Source organism: Chenopodium album, chromosome 15, assembly GCF_948465745.1.
Source record: "Chenopodium album chromosome 15, dcCheAlbu1.1, whole genome shotgun sequence".
NCBI lineage: Eukaryota > Viridiplantae > Streptophyta > Magnoliopsida > Caryophyllales > Amaranthaceae > Chenopodium > Chenopodium album.
In genome coordinates this window covers 42184966-42206076 of record NC_137848.1, presented here as the reverse complement: position 1 = coordinate 42206076, position 21111 = coordinate 42184966, and the positions used below count along the sequence as shown (strand labels likewise).

General features: G+C 30.8%; 1 protein-coding gene across 2 annotated transcripts; it reads right to left on the bottom strand.

Moving 5' to 3' along the window:
* Positions 1-5592: 5592 nt before the first annotated feature.
* LOC145583168 (uncharacterized) lies at positions 5593-20830 on the bottom strand. Of its 2 annotated transcripts, XM_081640339.1 has the most exons (4): positions 20712-20830; positions 19876-20026; positions 6468-6902; positions 5593-5987 (listed from the first exon to the last, which is right to left on the bottom strand). In XM_081640339.1, the coding sequence occupies exons 3-4, from the start codon at positions 6876-6878 to the stop codon at positions 5781-5783; spliced, it is 618 nt and encodes a 205-aa protein (XP_081496465.1). In that variant the 5' UTR covers positions 6879-6902; positions 19876-20026; positions 20712-20830; the 3' UTR covers positions 5593-5780. The 2 variants fall into 2 exon arrangements, with proteins under 2 accessions (XP_081496465.1, XP_081496464.1); XM_081640338.1 differs by lacking the exons at positions 19876-20026; positions 20712-20830 and adding an exon at positions 7042-7183.
* Positions 20831-21111: the final 281 nt, after the last annotated feature.

Below are 21111 nucleotides of genomic sequence, written 5' to 3'. Positions count from 1 at the left end.
AGGAAAATGTATAATTAATTTACCATTTTTAAACTTTTATTTATGTTGAAAAAAAATAGTTTTAGCAGGAAATTTTTTTATGAGTGGTTGACACGTGGATAGTAATGATATCGGCGGTAATTACTGTAGTTTTATTTATAGATGTGGTCAATTGACCCTTATTTGAATGTCATACCTTGTTAATTTCATCGGAATTGTCGGACTTGTCCCAAGCCAAGAGGTAACCAAGACCAGGAAAAGACCTGTCAATGGTACCATAAACAATTGGACACTTGGATCCAACAATCACTTGAAGTTGTCCTTGAGAAGTAGCACCTTGGTGCACAATCGCACCATGATCTTCTCCGCCGATTGTGCCAGGAGGGTTGGCTACGAACTTTATTTCCCTTAACATCATGGGTTTTCATAAGCCTTATTGGTCGGTGTTGAGAATTCTGCATAACACCTCCTACTGCAACCAGCAGATATTGCTCATCCTTCACAGTTTCGTTGTTGGCTAGGATAGTTTGTTCCTCTTGCATCGACTGCTGCTTTTTGCTTGCCATTGAATTGAGCATAATGCATGATCTGTGCACCAGGGTGTACCATGTGCATGGTACACCGGGTTAAATAAAAAAAGGCGGAAAGAACATATAGTTGTTTGAAAAAGAATATTAAGGTTTTTGACAAAGAACATGTTTATGTTTGACAAAGAACATGCATCACAAAAGAACAGGAAGACATTACGAAAAGAACATGATAAAAACTTTATTAAAATTTCATGAAAAATTATACTTAACGGAAAAATCTTTACCAAAGATAATATTTTCCCAAAAATAGTTTTCTTTTCTCCAAAAATTCAACTTTCCATAATAATAATAGTTTTCTCTCACTAAAATTATTTTCAACTAAAAATAATTCGAGATTTCATTTTCAAATTAAATTTCAAAATTCAAAATTCATAATAACATATGTTAAAAGAACTTAATTTATAATGTAAAGAACATATCAAATATATATATATATATATATAGGTATGTTCTTTGTCAAACAATAGTATGTTCTTTCTGCCATTCGGGTGCACCATGCGCATGGTGCACGCTGGTGTACTATCCTATATATTTTCAATTGAGCATCCACTTGAACTGAAGTCATTCTTACCTTAGCTTAGCTATATGTTTGTCAAAAAGAGTTACATATTTATTTACAAGGAAAAAAAAAGTTAGGAAGTATAAAACTAACATCAATATAGAGGTATAGAAACTAGGAAAAGAAAGAAGGAAAGAATACCGTAATTGAGCTGAATAGTTAAAGGATGTTTGTGCGTTTCAATGCAATATATTTTGGTGTAACCAATTTCTATATTTATATAGAGGTGTAATGCATAGTCAAATGAAAAACTTAAAGAAATGCAACTTCATATTATTAGCAACGATTTGATATAAAGTAAAGAGGAAAAATATCTAATCGTTGCAAATAAAATGAAACGGAAGTAGTAGATTACGTATTGAAGTATCATATTCCAATTTCATTATTTAAGTACCTCGCGGAATCAAACATTTATCCAATTTCATTATTTAAGTATCCAATTTCATTATTTAAGTACCTTGCGGAATCAAACGTGTAAGTAGTCAATATAAATATTATGGTGGGATACATCATACATTCATACATACGTGTAAGTAGGATAGAAACAAGGAAAGAAGATTAGAAGATACTCATTGTCTAGGGAATTTAAAGAAAGGGGATGCGAAAGAAGAAAGGGATATTGTGACTGAGTGAGATTTATTTATATATTTATTTATTTATATACATCATACATTCATACATACGGAGTATTTATTTTCTTCATTCTATTAATATTGCAATAAGAATGAAATTACACATCTCAAAACACATTTTGTATGCTAAATATGTATAATTGTGTAAGAGTAAAAATTATAAAAAGTTGATATTGTGAAAGTAATTTATTAGACGAATCCAACAAGATCCCACATAACTATATTTTGCTTAACATATCATATTATATGGTGAAACAAGAGTGATGAATAGTGCAAAAAATCTATTATTACAATATTAATAAAACAAAGAAAGTATTTATTAAGTACTTTCTTGTGGAAAATAGGAGAAAAATAGAGAGATGAAAAAGGAGGATCTACCCATCCGCTTTAGTCCTCAATAACTAAAGTTCTTCTTATCATACGGAGCTAAAATATCTTTTGTTTCACTAGCTTATACGAAGCATATATTTTCGCAAGAAAAAAGATCCTTAAATAATTTAAATGTCAAAACCCCATTTTAGTTATTATTTAAAATGTACAGCAAGTAGCTAATAAACGTTGCAATGAAACATTATTTACTTGTAGTTAAAACATGCACCATGCTAAACCACTTGTAAAATTTTGATTAACTAAAAGCAAGTGTTGATTGAATTAAAGTAAGTAATAATTAATTTATGCAACTTATATGTAGCCAACCATCGAAGAATATTGTAACTTGAAAGTGTTGGATTTTTGAACTAGGGAAGAAATCAAGGGGGGTTAGGGTAAGCCACGGCCACCTCCTTGAGTATGTTTTACTCCCTCTGTTTTCTTTTATTTGCATTAGTTTGATCGGTACATTTGCTGAAACGCAATTTTGACCATTAATATCTTTAATTGTCAATTGGTAAAAATTATAACAAGATTATATTATGAAACTAGACATTCTGAAGAATCTAATGATATATAATATAATAACATTTATTTATTTTATAGAGGTGAAAAAATCAAGTCAACCATGGTATGTGAATAGTGTAAAAATTAAAGTGATGCATTAAAAAAAACGGAGGGAGAAATATTAAATTCCTATACTCAGGGTCTGTTCTGTTCAACTTCATTTCAACTCAGTTCAGTTCAGCTCTAATTAGTTCAGTTCAGTTCGATTCCGTTCATTTCAGCTCCAATCAGTTCAATTCACTTTATTTCCTAATTTTCTTCTCTCATAAACAATTCATTTCAGCCCTATTCAGTTCAATTCAGCTCCAATCAGTTCAGTTCAATTCAGTCCAAATCAGTTCATTTCAGTTGTTTTCAATAAATCGGAACATGCCCTTAATGTTAACATAATATACTTAGCCTAGTTGGTCTAGCTGAAATAAGAAATTATATAGTACGTGGTTGCAAGTTCGAATCTTGTTAGCTAAACTCTTAATTATTTTAAATTACTGTTGAGACAAAAGAAATAAACCAAATCGATCCTGGCGTTGGCTCCCTAATACAAATTTTCTAGTTATTACGCCAATGTCTTAGATATTTAATATGACAAGGCAAATTAAATTTTTTTGTTGCTTACCATCAAATAAAGATGCTCTTATGTTATTCATATCATGTTAATTAAATATAAAACGAAAAAAGAGTAACAAAGTTAAGAAGACAAAATAACAAAGGAAAATGATAGGGAGGGTAGATCAAGTGGTTAGAGCTCCCATCGCGATTTCAAGAGATCTTGAGATCGATTCTCATCACCCGTCCTTATGGCTCTCTGAACACCAAAGAAAAAAATAATGAAGGAAAATAAATGTTCTCGATAAGAATCGAAGCACTAGCTACGTCGTTGTCAATATATTCAAATTCTCCATCACACAAAGTGTGATAATAATATATTGGAAAAATTAAAAATAATAATCCCATCTTTATCACTTCTTCTCAAAACAATCTTACCTTTGAATGATTTAGAAATAATCCTACCTTTGCCCCCAATCTGCTGAAAATAATCCCTTAACCGGTTTGTTAATTTGGTAACTTGTTTTAGAAGATGACTTGCCACATGTCACTTTCTTATCGACTTTTTTTTAATAATAAAACAAATTAAACAACAATAAATTTTTAAATAAAAGCTTCCATCTTCCCCGATAAAAACCAGCCCCTTACTCTTGCCGGAGCGGTGCCCGACCCCTTCCCTGTCGCCACCCACCTTTATCACCGAACATACAACATCCCTTATTCATTCCCACATTGCATCCTCAATTCGCTAACCCTTCGCACCCCACCTAATCGTCAATACTAGCAGTCTAACAACCGCGCCAAATCATGACCGATAGCCCACAATGCTACTTTACACCACCAAATTCGTACACCCACAACTCCACACGCCAACAACAGACGACCACCGCCCAACTGACTCTCTCACTCGCAACACCCAATATCAAAGTTAATGTTATAGGGTTACTCGGTCAGTGTTATAGGGGTTACTCATTCAGTATTACAGGGGTTACTTGATCAGTGTTATAGGGGTTACTTTGTTCTTTTATAAGTGACCAAACGATGTGGCCAATCACACACCAGACGGACTACATATCAGCAGCTTTTTGGTGCAGTGGGCCACACCGTGTGGCAGGGGTTACCCGAGTTATTTTATTAGGGGTTACCCGAGTTATTCAGTTAGGGGTTACTCGAGTTACTCGGTCAGGGGTTACTTGAGGGGTTCAGACATGGGATACTCGAGGGGTTCACTCGGTCAAGGGTTATTTGAGGGGTTATTCGGTCAGGAGTTACTCGAGTTACTCGGTTTAGGGTTACTCGAGTTAATCGGTTAGGGGTTACTTGGTCATAGGTTACTTGAGTTACTCACTCAGGTATTACTCGAGTAATTCGATTAGGGGTAACTTAAGGAGTTCAATCAGGGGTTACTCGGTCAGGGTTACTCACTCAGGGGTTACTCGGTAAGGGGTTACTCGAGGGACTCGGTCATGGATTACTCGAGGGGTTACTCGGTCAGGGGTTACTTGAGGGGTTACTCGGTCAGGAGTAACTTGAGTAACCCCTGAACGAGTAACTCGAGTAACCCCTGACCGAGTAACCCCGGCAACTCGACCGAGAAACTCGAATAATCCCTGCCGCACAATACAACAGGCCGCCTACAAAAAATTATGTTCTAACAAATTAAATTACTCCGCCCGTACCAAAATAATTGACACGTTGGGCTTTTTTTTCACTATCCATATATAAATTAACTTTTACTTTTTTATTTTTCTCTATTTATAAAATATATTGTTAGATAGGTATTGATATAACGTTTCGTGATATAATTTTTTGTTATAATTTTCATTACTATCTACCTATGTAAAATTAAGGGGAAACTAGTCTATCGACATGTGTGCAATGTTTGACTGTTTCAATTATTCTGGGACAGAGGAACTATTAAAAGTGTGATAATGTACGAGTATAAAATTTATGTCACTCTGTTAATGAAATTCAAGTAAATGTACACTCTATTGTGCCATGTGTTTCAATTTTTTTTAATAGTTCTTTTTTTTTTTCGGGAAATTCCTTGTTTGTCATATTGAGAAACGAAATTTGTTTCTCATGGGGGCATTTTCATGAAAAAATCAACAACTTTTTCATTATTGTGAGCTTCACAATTGAATAAAGTTGAATAAAGTTATTAGTTTATTTACGAAAATGACATGTTAGAAACAAATTTTGTTTCTCACTATGAGAAATTGGGGCATCCCCATTTTTTTCATCCCATTACTTCATAGCTTAGGTTTTGGTAATTAGAACTCAACCAATTCATGCACCATACAGGAATAATGGAAGTGCAAAAATACAGAAATGATATGATAGAGAGGAATTGAACTACCGATAAGTGCATAGATAATATATAATAGCATAGATTTTATGAGTTAGCGTTACAAAACCATGGGGCATTTTTTATTCATAAGCATAAAATAAAACATGATAGTATAATGTTGCATAATTAAAATCTTAAGTGCCCCTAATATAGATTATAACGCAGTTGGCCTGGCTAACTTGTTATAGTTAAGACTTGGGCTCGAAACGATCGAAACTGGCAGCAACCAAAGACCGCATGTTGGTGTTATGGGTGTGCTTGATCTCAGCAGTGACTATAGCGCCTATCTCGTGGTCGATGGAGGTGCTTTTGTTGCCGGAAGCATTTAGCCTTCGTTCGATTTCACTCCACTCCATCTTCTCGAGCTTGTAAGGATCTCCAGCTTGCACAAACACCTGCAAACATTGCTAATATTAATTCATAATTTTTTTGTTCCTTCAACTCATTCATGTTTGTATTGCGTGGTATTAGTCTTATTACGATGTATATATATGCATATTATCTCCGTTCCATGTACTAAATTGTTGGTTTTTATGTGTTCGTACACATATTCCTTATTTGAATGTTTTCTTATAAATTAAGGGATTTTCTAACGTGTGTCCATAAGCTGGTTACAGATTAACACTTAAAAATATCTATATTAATATAATTATTTTACCAAATTGGTCCAATGAGAATGTTTCCACAATCAAATAATTTTAAAATGAGGAAGTTTATAATAAATTATCCTTTAGGAATCACCATTTTCACCTCTTTCTCTAGGCTTTTTACTGAATTTTAGAGAGCGTTGAAAAATAATTATTTTTATAACTTAACATGGACACGCGTTAGAAAAACTGTTATTATAATTTAGTGTATATGACACTATTACTTACCTTAAGCTCACTACCAAGGCTTATTTCGGGCATGTCCCAAGCCAAAAGATATCCAAGAGCAGGGAAAGACTTGTCAAAGGTACCATATACGAGTGCACACTTTGAGCCTACAACCACAGGAAGTTCTCCTTGCAACGTGGCACCTTCGTGCACAAACACACCGGATGTTTCTCTGCCGATAGTCCCTGGAGGGTTTGTGACAAATTTTCCCTTAGCGTCATGGGTTTTCATTAGCCTTATAGGCCGGTGTTGAGAATTCTGCATAGCGCCTGCTACTTTAACCAGCAGATGTGGCTGCGCATCCTTCGCAATGTCGTTGTTGGCTAGGATGTTTTGTGCCTCCTGCATCGCCTTTTCGATTGCTGCTTTCTGCTTGTCATTGAATTGGCTATCCACTTGAATTGAGGCCATTCTTAGTTTCTTACCTTTGCTTAGCTAATTTCATTTCATGCATTCATAAGCGTTACATTTTAATTAACAAGAAAAAAAAAATTAGAAACTCAACCAATCCACAATAATATAATATAAAATACAGTAGTGCGACCTATTAAGAGGGAAGAAAGTATATACATACCTTAATCAAATAGAGTAGTTGAAAGAAGTTTATGCTTTGCAATGCAATAAACTTGTTGTCACCAGCGTGTATATACAGAGGGATTATAATGCATGCATAATTTTTAAAGTTTTATTTATTATTTTTACGAGAACAATTGGATAAGTATCAAAGTATGCATGCATTATTAAAGCTAGCACTACTTTAGACAAATTATAAGATATATAGGATATAGGAATCAGAATACTCTAAAAGCAAATGGCACAAACAAATAAATAATATTTTGAATAAATTGTACCACGTGTATGCATATATTAATTATTCAAATTTACACATAATTTTTTTTTTTTTTTCCAATTTCCATGTCTTGTTTGTACGCCAGCAACTCTAATATACTCCTATGCATATACTCATTAAAAACAACAAATTGTCTACAAGTTACAACCACAATTATAAAGTTATTAACCAGATTAGAAGACCTAGGCATGGGCTGTGCACCCTTGCCTAGCTTAATGCAAAGTTACACGCACGGGCAACGTGATCAGGCTAGAATCCAATAATAATCCACTATTGGCATTGCCTCGACTTGACACGGAAGACACATTGATGGGTATAGTTGGTCGTGCATAGTGGGATCCAAAAACCAATCAGGACTAAAAAAAAGGGACCAAACAGGGTTGAATCGAATCAAAGAGAACCTGTTCAATCTCAAGATGGAAAAGTATGACTTTTTAGTTTTTAGTTGTGAACATCTAATTTAAGACCAATAATGCAATAATATGCATGTATATTTAATTGCTTGGTGTCACGGTGAAGTGGTGAATATTCCTAGCTATGCGCATATTGGCCTATACACCTATGCATGGACGAATTCCAAATTTGTACCAGCCTCACAAAAGCGTTATGGTTCATATCTTGCTCGTTTATAATTCTAACATACATACATTATGAACCTTCATAGCAAAACCAAATCCATAATTAATAATAACATTTCAAAATACACAATTAGACCTTGTTTGGTTTGATGTAAAATGTTTTCATGTAAAATGATTTTTCCATTTTTCTTTGTTTGGTTTGTGAAGGAATGAAAAACAGTTTTCTCAAGGTGGAAAATTGCATTTTTAATGATAAAAAACATTTTCCTTTATAAAACAAGGGAAACCACATTTTACACCATCCTCCATACCTCCTTAAGTCCTTATTACTTCCCTCACACATTCTCACTCAATTTTTTATATTTCTTGAACTTTTCTTGTATGCAACCAAACAAAAGAAAACTAATTTGCAATTGTGCTATTCCTTGAAAATATGTTTTTCATAAAAACTAAATTTTCATTGAAAATGTTTTACATCAAACTAAACGGGGCCTAAAGAATTTACTTTCAATGCACTGTAGAGAAGAAGTTAAGGATGGAGTGGTCGAAGCAGAAACGGTTTGGTAAAGAGGGAATTAAGAAAAGCTAGGTAGCTAGGAGGGTTAAAGACGCATTAGTAGATTTAAGGAAAATTATAATAATAATAATACGGAGTAATATATAATTTTTTTAAAGGAAGGAAAATTATAGTTATCTGACTACTTAATTAAAATTTTTAGTGTTTGTTAAATGTAATGATGGGGATAAACAGTCTAGCTAGTGACCAAGTGGAGAGAGGTAAAGTGTAATATATAAGAAAGATAGTCTCACCAAAGTTGAGGTAAAATAATTTTACTATTTTTAGGGCCTGTTCACATTTACTGAACTGAGCTGAACTGAACTGATTGGATCTGAACTGAATAGAGCTGAAATGAATATTTTATTAGAGAAGGAAATTAGGAGTTGAACTGAACTAACTAAACTGATTGGACCTGAATTGAACTGAAATTAAGCTGAAGTGAACAGGCCCTTGTTGACAATAAATTGAAAAAAGTAAAATCCCTAAAAAATTGAATAAGTAAAAGTTAGAAGAATTATTCCAGGATACAAATCTAAACGCAACATCAAAAATGTGACAAGAAATGTTTTTCACAATGATCAACGCATTCAAAATCTTGCCACTATTCATAAGATGATGGAAGTAGGAATCATCTAAATTACTCTTAGTATATAAAACATAACATAGACATATTTGGTCTCAGCAATGAGTTGTTTATTATCCGATATTATGGAGTACTCCGTAACATTTAATTGTTATTTTTTTATTTTTTTATTTTTTTTTACTGTTATACAATTAAAGATATTTGTGGTCAAAGTAATTCATTTGCAAACATACACTGAAAATTCTAATGTAGTCTTATAACTTTTGACTACCACTTTTGTTAAATGGATGGCTAAGATTATTTGTTTTTTGATTAATTTTTAATTAGTAATGTTAATTAAAAATCAGTTTTTAACTATTATACATACATACATATATATATATATATATATATATATATAGAGGAAGGCTCATGTAAGAACCCTTCTCTATATAAGAATCCAATTTTATATAAAAACCAATCTCAGCCATTGATTAGTTTTGATCTAACCATCCAAAATGATTCCTAATAATGGCATTTTTGTAATTGTGAGATCATACAATCCCTTTTCCTTTTTCTTCTTTCGTAGGTTCGTTCTTTCTCTCTCTACAATTCTAAGCTTCCACTCTCTCTCCTCAGCTCAATATTAGCAGAAATTCGTCAACTTCTTGAGGAAATTTTCTTAGCTTTTTAGATCAATTATTGTAAGTTTATGAATTTTATGATCAAATTTGTTTCTAAATTCAACTTTATTTGTAATTTTAGATTATTGTTGCGATTTTTATCCAATTCTGCGATTATTATTGCTATTATTATCAATTTTTGCGATTAGAATTGCGATTATGATCAAATTTTGTAATTATTATTGCTATTTCCGAGTCGGTTGATTTTTCGACAGTTTTGCTATTTTTTTGTTTGTTTTTCGGCTCAATTTTGATTATTTAGATACTTATTACTCCGTATCTTATTTTGGCTAAATTATGTTTTCTGATAAAATTCAATGAATGTTATGTGTCTGTGTTCGATTATTACGAATATCATTTAATTTTGTGATTGTGAATGATTTTTAGGCTGGTATTTTGCCGAATATTCTACATTTTTACAGATTTGTTCAGTCTGATTTAGTGATTTTTGTTATTTTCGTATGTTTTGAATTTTTAACCATATGTTTCAAATTATTAATGATATGCTGTAGAAGTATCCCTGCTCATTTGCCAGAGAATCCAATATGCTAGGATTTGGAAAATAATGGGATGTACTTAGTTAGATTTGCATCTTTGCGAGAATGGCGTAGAATGAATTGTGAATTGGTGATATGTTAGAGATTCATTCTTCTTTTTTTGGAGCTTGCTGAAGTTTGCTATGAGAAGCTATTATAGGTTAATTGCTCTTGCTCATCTAGTGCTAAAGGTGCTGTCAAAGGATGATGCAATTGCTAGTGTTACATGACACTTTGTAGAACAATGGGAGGTAATAATTGATGAAGCAATTTTCTTTGGGTTACATTTTGCAACTAAGCTTGGCATTCATAATGTGCTTGTTGAGGATGATTGCCAATTTAGGAGTAATTAATTCCACTTAGTCGAATGAGGTACAATGGAGCAATCTACATCTTATTTTAGATGAGATTTTTCACTTTATTAGAAAAAATTAATGGTATTGCTCATGAATTAACCCATTGCCTACCATGGGTTTTGGGAAGGAAAGTCAGGAAGGATAACTTTCGTACATTGTGGATTTTGCATATTAGTTATTAATTATTAATTATTGTATACAAGATTCATATGTACGCTATATGCCATAATATGTAATAATTATTAGGATTATTTATGAAAGAATGAACTAGATGGTGTTATATATACAAGCCTACTAGCTTTAATAGCACATTAAATGATGTTTCATATACATTAAACCTACTGGCTTAAAGGGTAGAACATTGTGCAAATGCACAAAAATGTGGGTTCGAATCCCACGTAGGTTCATTATTATAATGTGAAAATCAGAGTTTGTATGACTATATGAGGTTCAAATATAACAAAGTTTTCCATAGTCATTAATCAATTCAAGCCAATTGTGCTTATAAATCATTTCAAGCTAATTTTTTGCTTGTACGAAATGTAACTAATATACTTTTGTTTTTTTTTTTAAAAAAAAAAAATATATGTTTAGAACATAACCAGAAAATTTTAGAACATAAAAAAAATATTGAACATAGGAAAAAAAAATTAGAACATAGGAAAAAAAAAATTAGAACATAAGTTGAAAATTAAATTTAGAACATAGGCTGAAAATTAAATTTAGAACATAGAAAAATATTTAGAACATAAGTTGAAAAAATTTAGAACATAAGAATAATTTAGAACATAGGAAAAATTTTAGAACATAGGCTGAAAAAAAAATTAGAGCATAAGAAATAATTTAGAAAATAAGCAGAAAAAAATTAGAACATAAGAAAAACTTTAGAACTTAAACAGAAAAAAGTTTAGAACATAGGGTGTTCTTATATAAGGAGGTGTTCTTACCGGATCCCTCTCATATATGGGTGTGGGTTCGAATCCCACGTTGGTTCATTTGTGTAATGTGGAGACTTGAGTTTTTGTGAAGAGTTTAGTTGTATCATAGTCTCCATAGTAATAACTCATTTAACTCAATTTTTTGTTCGTGCAACTTAGTGCTGAATTTATTTACTCTTTATAAATTTTCTTAGTTATTTTTAGAGAAACCTATGTAGGAATCAAACCTTACATCCCCTATGCAATTCTAACAATTAAGTAGTGTAATCCAACCTGAATTTAACCAATTACAATAGCCCTATGATCTAAAATCACCAGCTGCAATCGACATCATCAACCCATAAAAGTATGAAAGAGGCAGTATACGCTGCAGCATGCCACGCAGCGCAGCAAGCCAATAATAGCGGCAACATCATGCTATCTACAGCAGCATCAGTCACCTCCCCACTAGCTGCAATAAACCACATATAGTACCTTGCTTAAGTCTAGATGCTGATTGTGAAGATTGGTATAAGATAGAGCATCTTTCCAGCCATATGGATAGACTATAAAGATAGATCCTGTGACTGATAGACAAAAACTTATTGCCCCTTCTTGGTTTCAATAAAATTCAATTTCAAGGGATGGTTATGAAATTTTTAAAAATAATATTATGATGTCATCAATTTGATTATACAAGTTTTTCCACTTAACGAATCACTGAAGACACGTATTGATCCAAATTAAAGTTTTTTAAAAAAGACTTCACCAGCAACACTTGAGGAAAGATGCCGGTAAAGAGATGGCTTTTACAAATCTAAGTTCACTTATTCTTAGTATGGAAATAACAAAAAATAGTAACATGCAAATTAAGTACTCCGTAGTAGTGTAATCCGACCTGAAATTTAAACGTTATCATAACCTTATGTTCTTAATTTTCTACAAATGTTCTAAATTTTCTTCTTATGTTCTTTTTTTTTGAAGCATATGTTCTAAATTTTTCTTTTATGTTTTAAAACTATTTTTATGTTCTAAATTTTCTACAAATGTTCTTTTTTTTTTTTGAAGCATATGTTCTAAATTTTTCTTTTATGTTTTAAAACTATTTTTATGTTCTAAATTTTATTTTGCCTAAGTTCTAATTAATTTTCCCTATGTCCTTAATTTATTCCTATGTTCTAAATTTTTTATACCCATGTTCTAAAGTTTTTATTATTTTATTATAATGTTCTAATTTTTTTTGCCTACATTCTAATTTTTTTTTACATATGTTCTAATTTTTTATGCCTGTAATCTAAAATTTTCTGCCTATGTTTTAATTTTTTTTTGCTGCCTATGTTCTAAATTACCCTCTTATGTTCTAATTTTTTTTTTAGCATATGTTCTAAAATTTTCGTATTTGTGCTAAATTTTTCTGCCTAAGTTCTGATTTTCTCATATGTTCTAAATTTTTTTTCCTATATATTCTAAAGTTTTTCATATGCTCTAAACTTTTTGCTATGTTCTAAACTTTTTGCTATGTTCTAAATTTTTTCCTATGGTCTAAATTTTTATTTTCTGTTCTAAAATTTTTAAGCCTATATACTAAGTATTTTAAGTCTATGTTCTAAATTTTTTTTCCTATGTTCTAAATTTATTTAGCCTATATTCTTAATTTTTATTCCTATGTTCTAAATTTATTTTGTCTATGTTCTAAATTTCTCTATGTTCAAAATTTATTTTGCCTATGTTCTAAACTTATTATTCTACCTATTTTTCAAATTTGTCTTTGTATGTTCTAATTTTTTTTTCTAAATAAACGAGATTTCATGTGAGTCCAACATTGCAATCAACATACAGACAGCATAGCTGCATAGCACTAGCCTAGGATACACCCACAAGATCATTTACATAAGACAGCCACATCCGGAATAGTTAAATAATCAAACTTGTCAATATTAGGACCTATACTTCATACTACCAAAACAGAAGGTCGAAAGCAACAATAGAAAATAAAATGGAGTATGGATGTCCTTGTTTGAGTTTTTCGATCCCTAACAGGGGTTTTGCATGATGGTTCACACTCATAACTAAAAAGTGTGATACATATGCCCATAAAAAGCCACAATTTACTAGAATTATTACAAATTCTACTTACTATACTACTGTTGCATCATCCATTTAAGGACACATTTAAGGTAATGACACTTCCTCTTTTCCCTTGACCCCATTTCATACCAACAAATCAGTAGTTAAAAGGTGTACCTATAGAAGAAAGTTACCATTAACTTATAAAGTCTACCAAAATGCCTGAAGACGAATGTTGATTAAACACTATGTCTATTTCAAGTTTTACCTCATGCAGCAAAAAAAGGGGAGTATTTAATAATATCAACACTTTAGCTAAAGCCATTACTAAAATAATTATTTCAACCAAAGTTATAATTTTATGCATTGACTATGCTACTTGATTCGATCCGAAAATATTAAGCAACATCAATCCGTGCAATGTACTTGAGATGTTTCAACTATATGATATTCCAAATTCTCCCAAACATTCAACAACAAAACTCTCCAAATTATCCCAAATATTCAAAGAGTAGAGTAGTATATTTAAGCACAAAAATTAAAAAAAAAATGATAAAAAATCCTAATAATCGAAAAATTCTAAGAAGATCAATAAAATTTTAAAAATAAACTCGTAAACAACGAAGAACAATAATCCAAAAAATAAAATCACAAAAAATCAAATAACAAAGACCCTAAATAATCCAAATAATTGAAAAAGTTGAAGAACAAAAACATGACAGAATATAAAATCGCTAGTTTAGAGCCTAAATTCGAAAAAAATCAGTGAAATCTAGGGTTTATGTTTGCAAAAAATCTAATGAAATCGAACTACAAAATAACAAATCCAAACAATGTATAGACGAAAACAATGATATATACTGAAATCGAAGAAATATGTACCTGAATTTGAAAATTGCGAAATCTAGGGTTTTATCGCAAAAAATTGTATTTTGCTTGAACAATTTGACTTGTTTTATGATCCTTGTTGTTGAATTTATGCAAAAAAATGAAGGAAGAAACTTGAAAATCCTTCAAATTGCAGTTTCTATGGCGGTTTTTGGGAGTTTGAGGAGAGAGAAAGTCATGGGGCTTGAAACTCTAGTTATATAGGAACCGATCTCAGCCGTAGGATTAAGTTACTTTGGACGGTTAAGATTAAAACACATATCCTCCCTCAAACCCCTAACCCACCGTCCAAAATTTTCTCTCCTCAAACTTTCAAACCTATTGACTTTCTCTCTCTCAAATCCCAAAATCGAACATAAATTGCAGCAAATTGAAGAATTTTTGTTCAAATTTTGCATAAACAACCTAAATTGCTCAAATCAGGTACTGTTTTTTTTTTCATTTTGGTCAAATTTTCATGAAATTTGTAGGATGTTTAAGTAGATTATGCACTTTTTCGATTTGATTTTTGCGATTTTATTTTTTGCAATTTTTGTGACTTGATTTATGCGATTTAATTTATGCGATTTTTTGATTAGATTTTCATGAATTTAGCATGAGTTAAAGTCGATTGATTGCTGGAAGCAGAACGCTAAGTGTTTGATGAAATGACTCACAGAAAAGAAAATTGAAGAGGTTTTCGTGCCTAGTTGCTGTGTTATTAAGTTTGTATTGAGATTCATTGTTTTTCGACAATTTTGTGCCGTATAAGATTGGTGATTTAAGGGTTTTTTTTTTTTTATAACTTGTATAAAGTATTGTATTGAATTCTAATTATACTTATTATGTTCTAAAGATCTAATATGTTCCAAATTTAGGCCAAAAACGCACTACTGATGGATAGATAGCTTTTTTTGTTTTTTTGTTTTTTTTTTTTTTGGTGAAAGATGAATAGATGGCTTTGAATATGTTACTTTTGATCTTTGATACAGTTGCTGTTAGTTCATATTGACCAAGGTTGTACTGGAACCTTATTGGCAATCAGCCTACTGTTCTTGGGAAAAAAGACATTTACCAGTTTGTTGTACTAAGTATTATGTAGCAGTGTACTTATTTTAATTGCAAGTGGTACAATTTTTCTATTGCTATTGATAGTAAGAATGCAATTCTAGCAGATTTTCTTGTGCTTGTTTCAGCTTAGTTGCTGCACTTTTGGTTGCTATAAGCTCATTTTCTATCCAAAAATAATAACTTAATAAGGGCTAACTTAGCAAATATTAAAGATACATAATTGCCAATGGGTATTTTTAAAGCTAATGCCAATTATTATATTGCCTAGTTTCAAGTTGGATGTGTTTTTAGATTTTGCAATAGCCAATATATAAATCAGTTGTGTTTGCATAACCTAACACGTACAATACATCATGGGGCATTCCCAAAGCCATATTAGTTTAGAACAAAGGAGAAAAAAAAAATCAGAAAAATAAGAATATAAATTAGAACATAAGCAGAAAAAAATTTAGAATATAGGAAAAAAAATTTAGAACATAAGCAGAAAAATTTAGAATATAGGAAAAAAAATTTAGAACATAAGCAAAAAAAAAATTTAGAACACAGGAAAAAACTTAGAACATAAGTAGAAAAAAATTTAGAACATAGGAAAAAATTTAGAATATAAGCAAAAAATATTTAGAACATATGAAAAAAACTTTAGAACATAAGTTGAAATATTTTAGAACGTAGTAAAAAATAATAGATCATAAGAAAAGAAGTTAGAGCATATGAAAAAAAAATCTAAAGCGTATTTTTAGAACATGAAATCAATTTTAGAACATAGGGGAAAATTTTTAGAACATACGCATCAAAAATTTAGATCATATGAAAAAATCTAAATCATATGTTTAAAACAATGGAAAAATTTAGAACACATGTTTAGATTATAGGGAAAAAAAGTTAGAGCACAAATTTAGATTATAGAAAAAATTTAGAACTTAGAACATAAAAGTATTAAAGTATTTTAGAATATAGAAATTTAGAACATAGACAAAAAAAATTTAGAACATGCGAAGAAAAATTTAGAACATAGACAAAAAAATTTAGAACATAGATAAAAAAAATTTAGAACATCGGAAAATCAAATAGAATATAGGCCAAAAATTTTAGAACATAGGAAAAAAATGTAGAACATAGACAAAAAATTTAGATCATATGTTTAGAATATAGGCAGAAAAATTTAGAATATAGGAAAAATAATTTTAGAACATAGGAAATAATTTAGAACACAGAGAACAATATTTAGAACAAAGTAAAAAATTTAGAAAATAGGAGAAAAATTTTCTAACATTAATGTTTATGTTTGTGTTCTAATCTATATATCTACGCTCCATAAGTTTGGAATTTATGTCTAATGTATTCTAAGATTATAACCTAAAGTATGATTAACATGTTTGGGTTTAATCAACCTACAACATTGTATTTGGCATTACTTGAACAACAGAAGCAGTGAATTTGAAATCCAGGATAATATGTTTTGAGAGGGTGTGCATCATATAAATTTGAACTCACAAATTTTGAGCACATAGCAAACCAATAATTTCTAGCTTTTAATATGATTTTCTAGAAGGTTGCGATTTTTTTTTTTTTGGGTATTACTCTCTAGCATGTGAGTCAATTGCTGCAATTCATGGTGCTGTTTGTGGGTCGAAATGGTGGCTGCCATAATTTAGGATGGTGCAGGTCACCGCAGGGGGTGCTGGTGGACGTGAAAGCAGGCCAGTTTGCTTATGCAGCGCTACTGGTGGCTCTATTTGAAGGTGGTTGCGAGGTAAATTGGTTGTTGGTATTGTTGTTTTGTGGGTAATCTGGGTATTACTGTTCGTTGTTTTGCAGCTGCTATGGTGGTGTTAATGTGGTGGTGGTTTTTGGCTATGATTGGTGGCAGAGGAATGAGAAGGTTGGTGATGTTGGCAGAGTGGAGGATTCTGCGTGAGGGAGCAGCAGGGGCAGGCCGAATTGGGGTGGCTATGAGTGAGGGGTGTGGATTAAGCGTGCAACAAGTACTTCTTTGTTTGATTTTTATATCTTTGGAAAGAAGCCCATAATCTATTATTCATTAGCTGGAATTGTTATACCATTTTATTGTACTTATCTTTGTTTATTTATATAATCGACATTGTATCTTTGTTATACCATTTTGTTGTACTTATATTGTTCTACATTTTAAAATGATGGGCTTCATGAACCTAGTATAGCTAGAAGCAATATGTACTTTTCTTAGTTGCTTGTAACTTCCATGCCCTATTATATTTGTGCCATAGGCTGTGAAGTAGTGTTTTATGTTAGAAGTTAGAACATAGGAAAAAAAAATTAGAACATGGGCTTATAAAATTTAGAACTTATGGGAATAAAAATGTAGAACATTGTAATAAAAAAAAAAAATTAGAACATAGGAAAATATTTAGATTATTGAAAAAAAATAATTAAAGCATAGAAAAAACAAATTTAGAACATAGGCTTAAAAAATAGAACATAAGAATAAAAATTTAAAACATAGGAAAAAGTTTTTGAACATAGGAAATAAGCACATAAGAAAACAAATTTTGAACCTAGTTAGAAAATGTTTAGAACATAGGAAAAAAATTTAGAACATGGCAAAAAAATTTAGAACATAGACATAAACATTTAGAACATAGGTTAAATTTTTTTTTTTTCAAAAGTAGTAGTTGTGTTGGGTAATTTCACTAGTTTGTGAGCATGTGTAATGTGTTGGGTATTCGAGAGTTATGTGTTGTAGTAGTAATGGGGGCATTTGAGTTTCTACATGTGATTGTTTAATTTTTTTTCCCTATGGAAGGGGTGGTGATCAATAACAAACAACTAAAACCTATTAGCTCAAGTGGTAGAACACTATGCAAATGCATAGAGGATGTAGGTTTGAATCCTACATAGGCTATGTTTATAAATAACTAAAAAAAACTCCAAAAATAAACCTAATTATTTCCCATTATAGCCTAATTTAGAACATAATGTAATACTTTAGAACAAATGGAGAAAATTTTGAACATAGGTTTTGAACATAGATTTAGAACTTGGGAAATAATATTTCTTTATGTGAGAACACTTTACACTCTATGTTCTAAGTTTAATCCTATATTTTGAATCATTTTTTGCTTATGTTCTAAAATTATTCTAATTTTCTTCAAAATTATTCCCTATGTTCTAAAATTTTTTTGATCTTATGTTCTAAATTTTTTTGCTTATGTTCTAAAAATTTTCCACTTATGTTCTAAATTGTTTCTGCTTATAATCTAACTTTTTTTTTTATGTTCTAAATTTTTTCTACTTATGTTCTAAATTTTTTTCCTACATTCTAAATTTTTCTTGTGTTCTACAAATGAACCTACGTGGGATTCGAACCCACATCTTTTGTGCTTTTGTACAATGCTCTACCTATTGAGCTAGTAGGCTAATGTATATAACATTTGAACTCAAACCTTTACTTACACTACACTAAACTAACTCATCGACACAACTGAAGAATAACCCTTATTCAAAATTACATTCACTTGGATCCCAAGTTACATGGAGCCTAATCACTAATTATTATAGCACCACTTGAATTCTTTGCCTAATCAAACCAACCTATTTCCACGTGCACTACTCTCTTGAAGTATAATGTTCATATCCATCGTAGAAACAACAAAGTAATAAGTTCCAAGTGAATATGATAATAGTGATTCTATGCCAATGACTACAAACATAAGGGCCCCTTCAATTTTTTTATCAAGATATAAGGCGGTTTACACTACTTTCCCGAGGAACCTTGGCTTAAACTTTAAAACATATAAAACATAGAATAAATTTTAGAACATATAGAATAAATTTTAGAATATAGAGAGAAAACTTTAGAACATAAAAGAAAAGTTTAGAACATAAAAGGATAAACTTTAGAACATATAGGCTAAATTTTAGAACATAAAAGGAAACTTTATAAAATATAGGGTAAACTTTAGAACATAAAGAGTAAAATTTAAAATATATATGAAAACTCAAATACATAAAGGATAACTTTCACTAATAGAAAAGTGTAAATGGAAACCAGTTCAAGACCGGTGTTGATTTTGTGAAGGAGATATATCAAGCTAAATTAAAAGTAATTTGTATTATGCATATAAGACTATAAGAGTTTTGGCTAGTGTGTGAGTAAATAAAACAAAAGGTGTTGCAATACTTCTAAAATAATCCAAGCAATTAGTGGTTACTAAGCTTTCATGAAGCATGGGACACATTTTGGCAAAGTTAATAATCAGTAAACAGAGTTATAGCCCCACTTCATGCAAAGGAACGTTATAATATATGACAGCAGCATAAGAAAAGCAAGACAAAGAAAAGGGAACCAAAGTTGTGCTAACAATAGTTCTTGGGTTAGTTTACCCTTTGTGTGTGAAGATATCAGCATCAAGAAATATGAGTGAGCTATTGCTTCAAAGTTTGATGATAATTTATCTGAAAGATTGGCCAGTATTCAAAAGACGGAAAGCAATTGCAACAACTGATCTTCACTCAGCTTCATTATATAAGTTACCTGTAATAATCAAAGTCATTAGAAACACCTCAATAAAGGTTCTTGCACTGCTTGAAAATCAGTCCAAATAAACCAAAAATCACAATTGATTCCACCCATTTTACAATTCTACACAACATAAGGTCTGCTTAAAAGCATCCATTATCACTCAATTTGTTACTAAGCTGAATGATGTGGAGTGAACCCAAATATCAATCAAATAATAAACATTAAAAGAGTGAATTGCTGCCCATTCCTAGTTTAATTTAATTGCTGCCCATAAAGACAAAATTGAGTGAAAATGAAATTCATGGAAGCGTTTATACGATAACCATACCTAGCTTAATTTTATTGCTGCCCAAACACAAAACCAAACTAATTCCGACAACTATGAAACCACAATTAAGCAAAATCGATCTAATTAAATCGAACAAATTTTTTTTTTTTTTTAAAAAAAAAGAAAGAACTGATGAATTGCAATTTTCGAACAGATAAATAATGGAACAAAGAAACTAAAAAAAAGAATAGAAATCGCTAAAAAGGAACAAAAATTGCATAAAAATTAAGAAAAAAAATCATCAAAATCGAATAAAAATTTCACAGAAAATCGCAAAAAAAAAAATGAAAGAAAAATATAAAGCAACACAATCGAACACATGAATTCAATAAAAGAAAGAATAGTAATCATAAGAATAGAATAACAAACCTTAATTTCTGAAAGTAAACCCTAATTTATTGAACGAATTTGCAGCCAAAATTATGAGAGAAAAAGGAGAGAGAAAGATGTATAAGGTTAGACTTTAGAGAAGTAGAGGGAGAAAGATTATGCGTGGAAAAGGGGGGGTTGGGATAAGTTTCCCCTAAAATTACTAAAATGCCATTTCTACCATATTCATTTTGGGCGGTCAGATCTGCATGAATTGTACGGTTCAGATTGGTTCTTATATAAGATTGGTTCTTATATAGAGGAGGGTTCTTATATGAGTCTTCCTATATATATATATATATATATATATATATATATATATATATATATATATATATATATATATATATATATATATATATAATCAAAATTACTTATTAAAAATAAATTAAAAAACAAA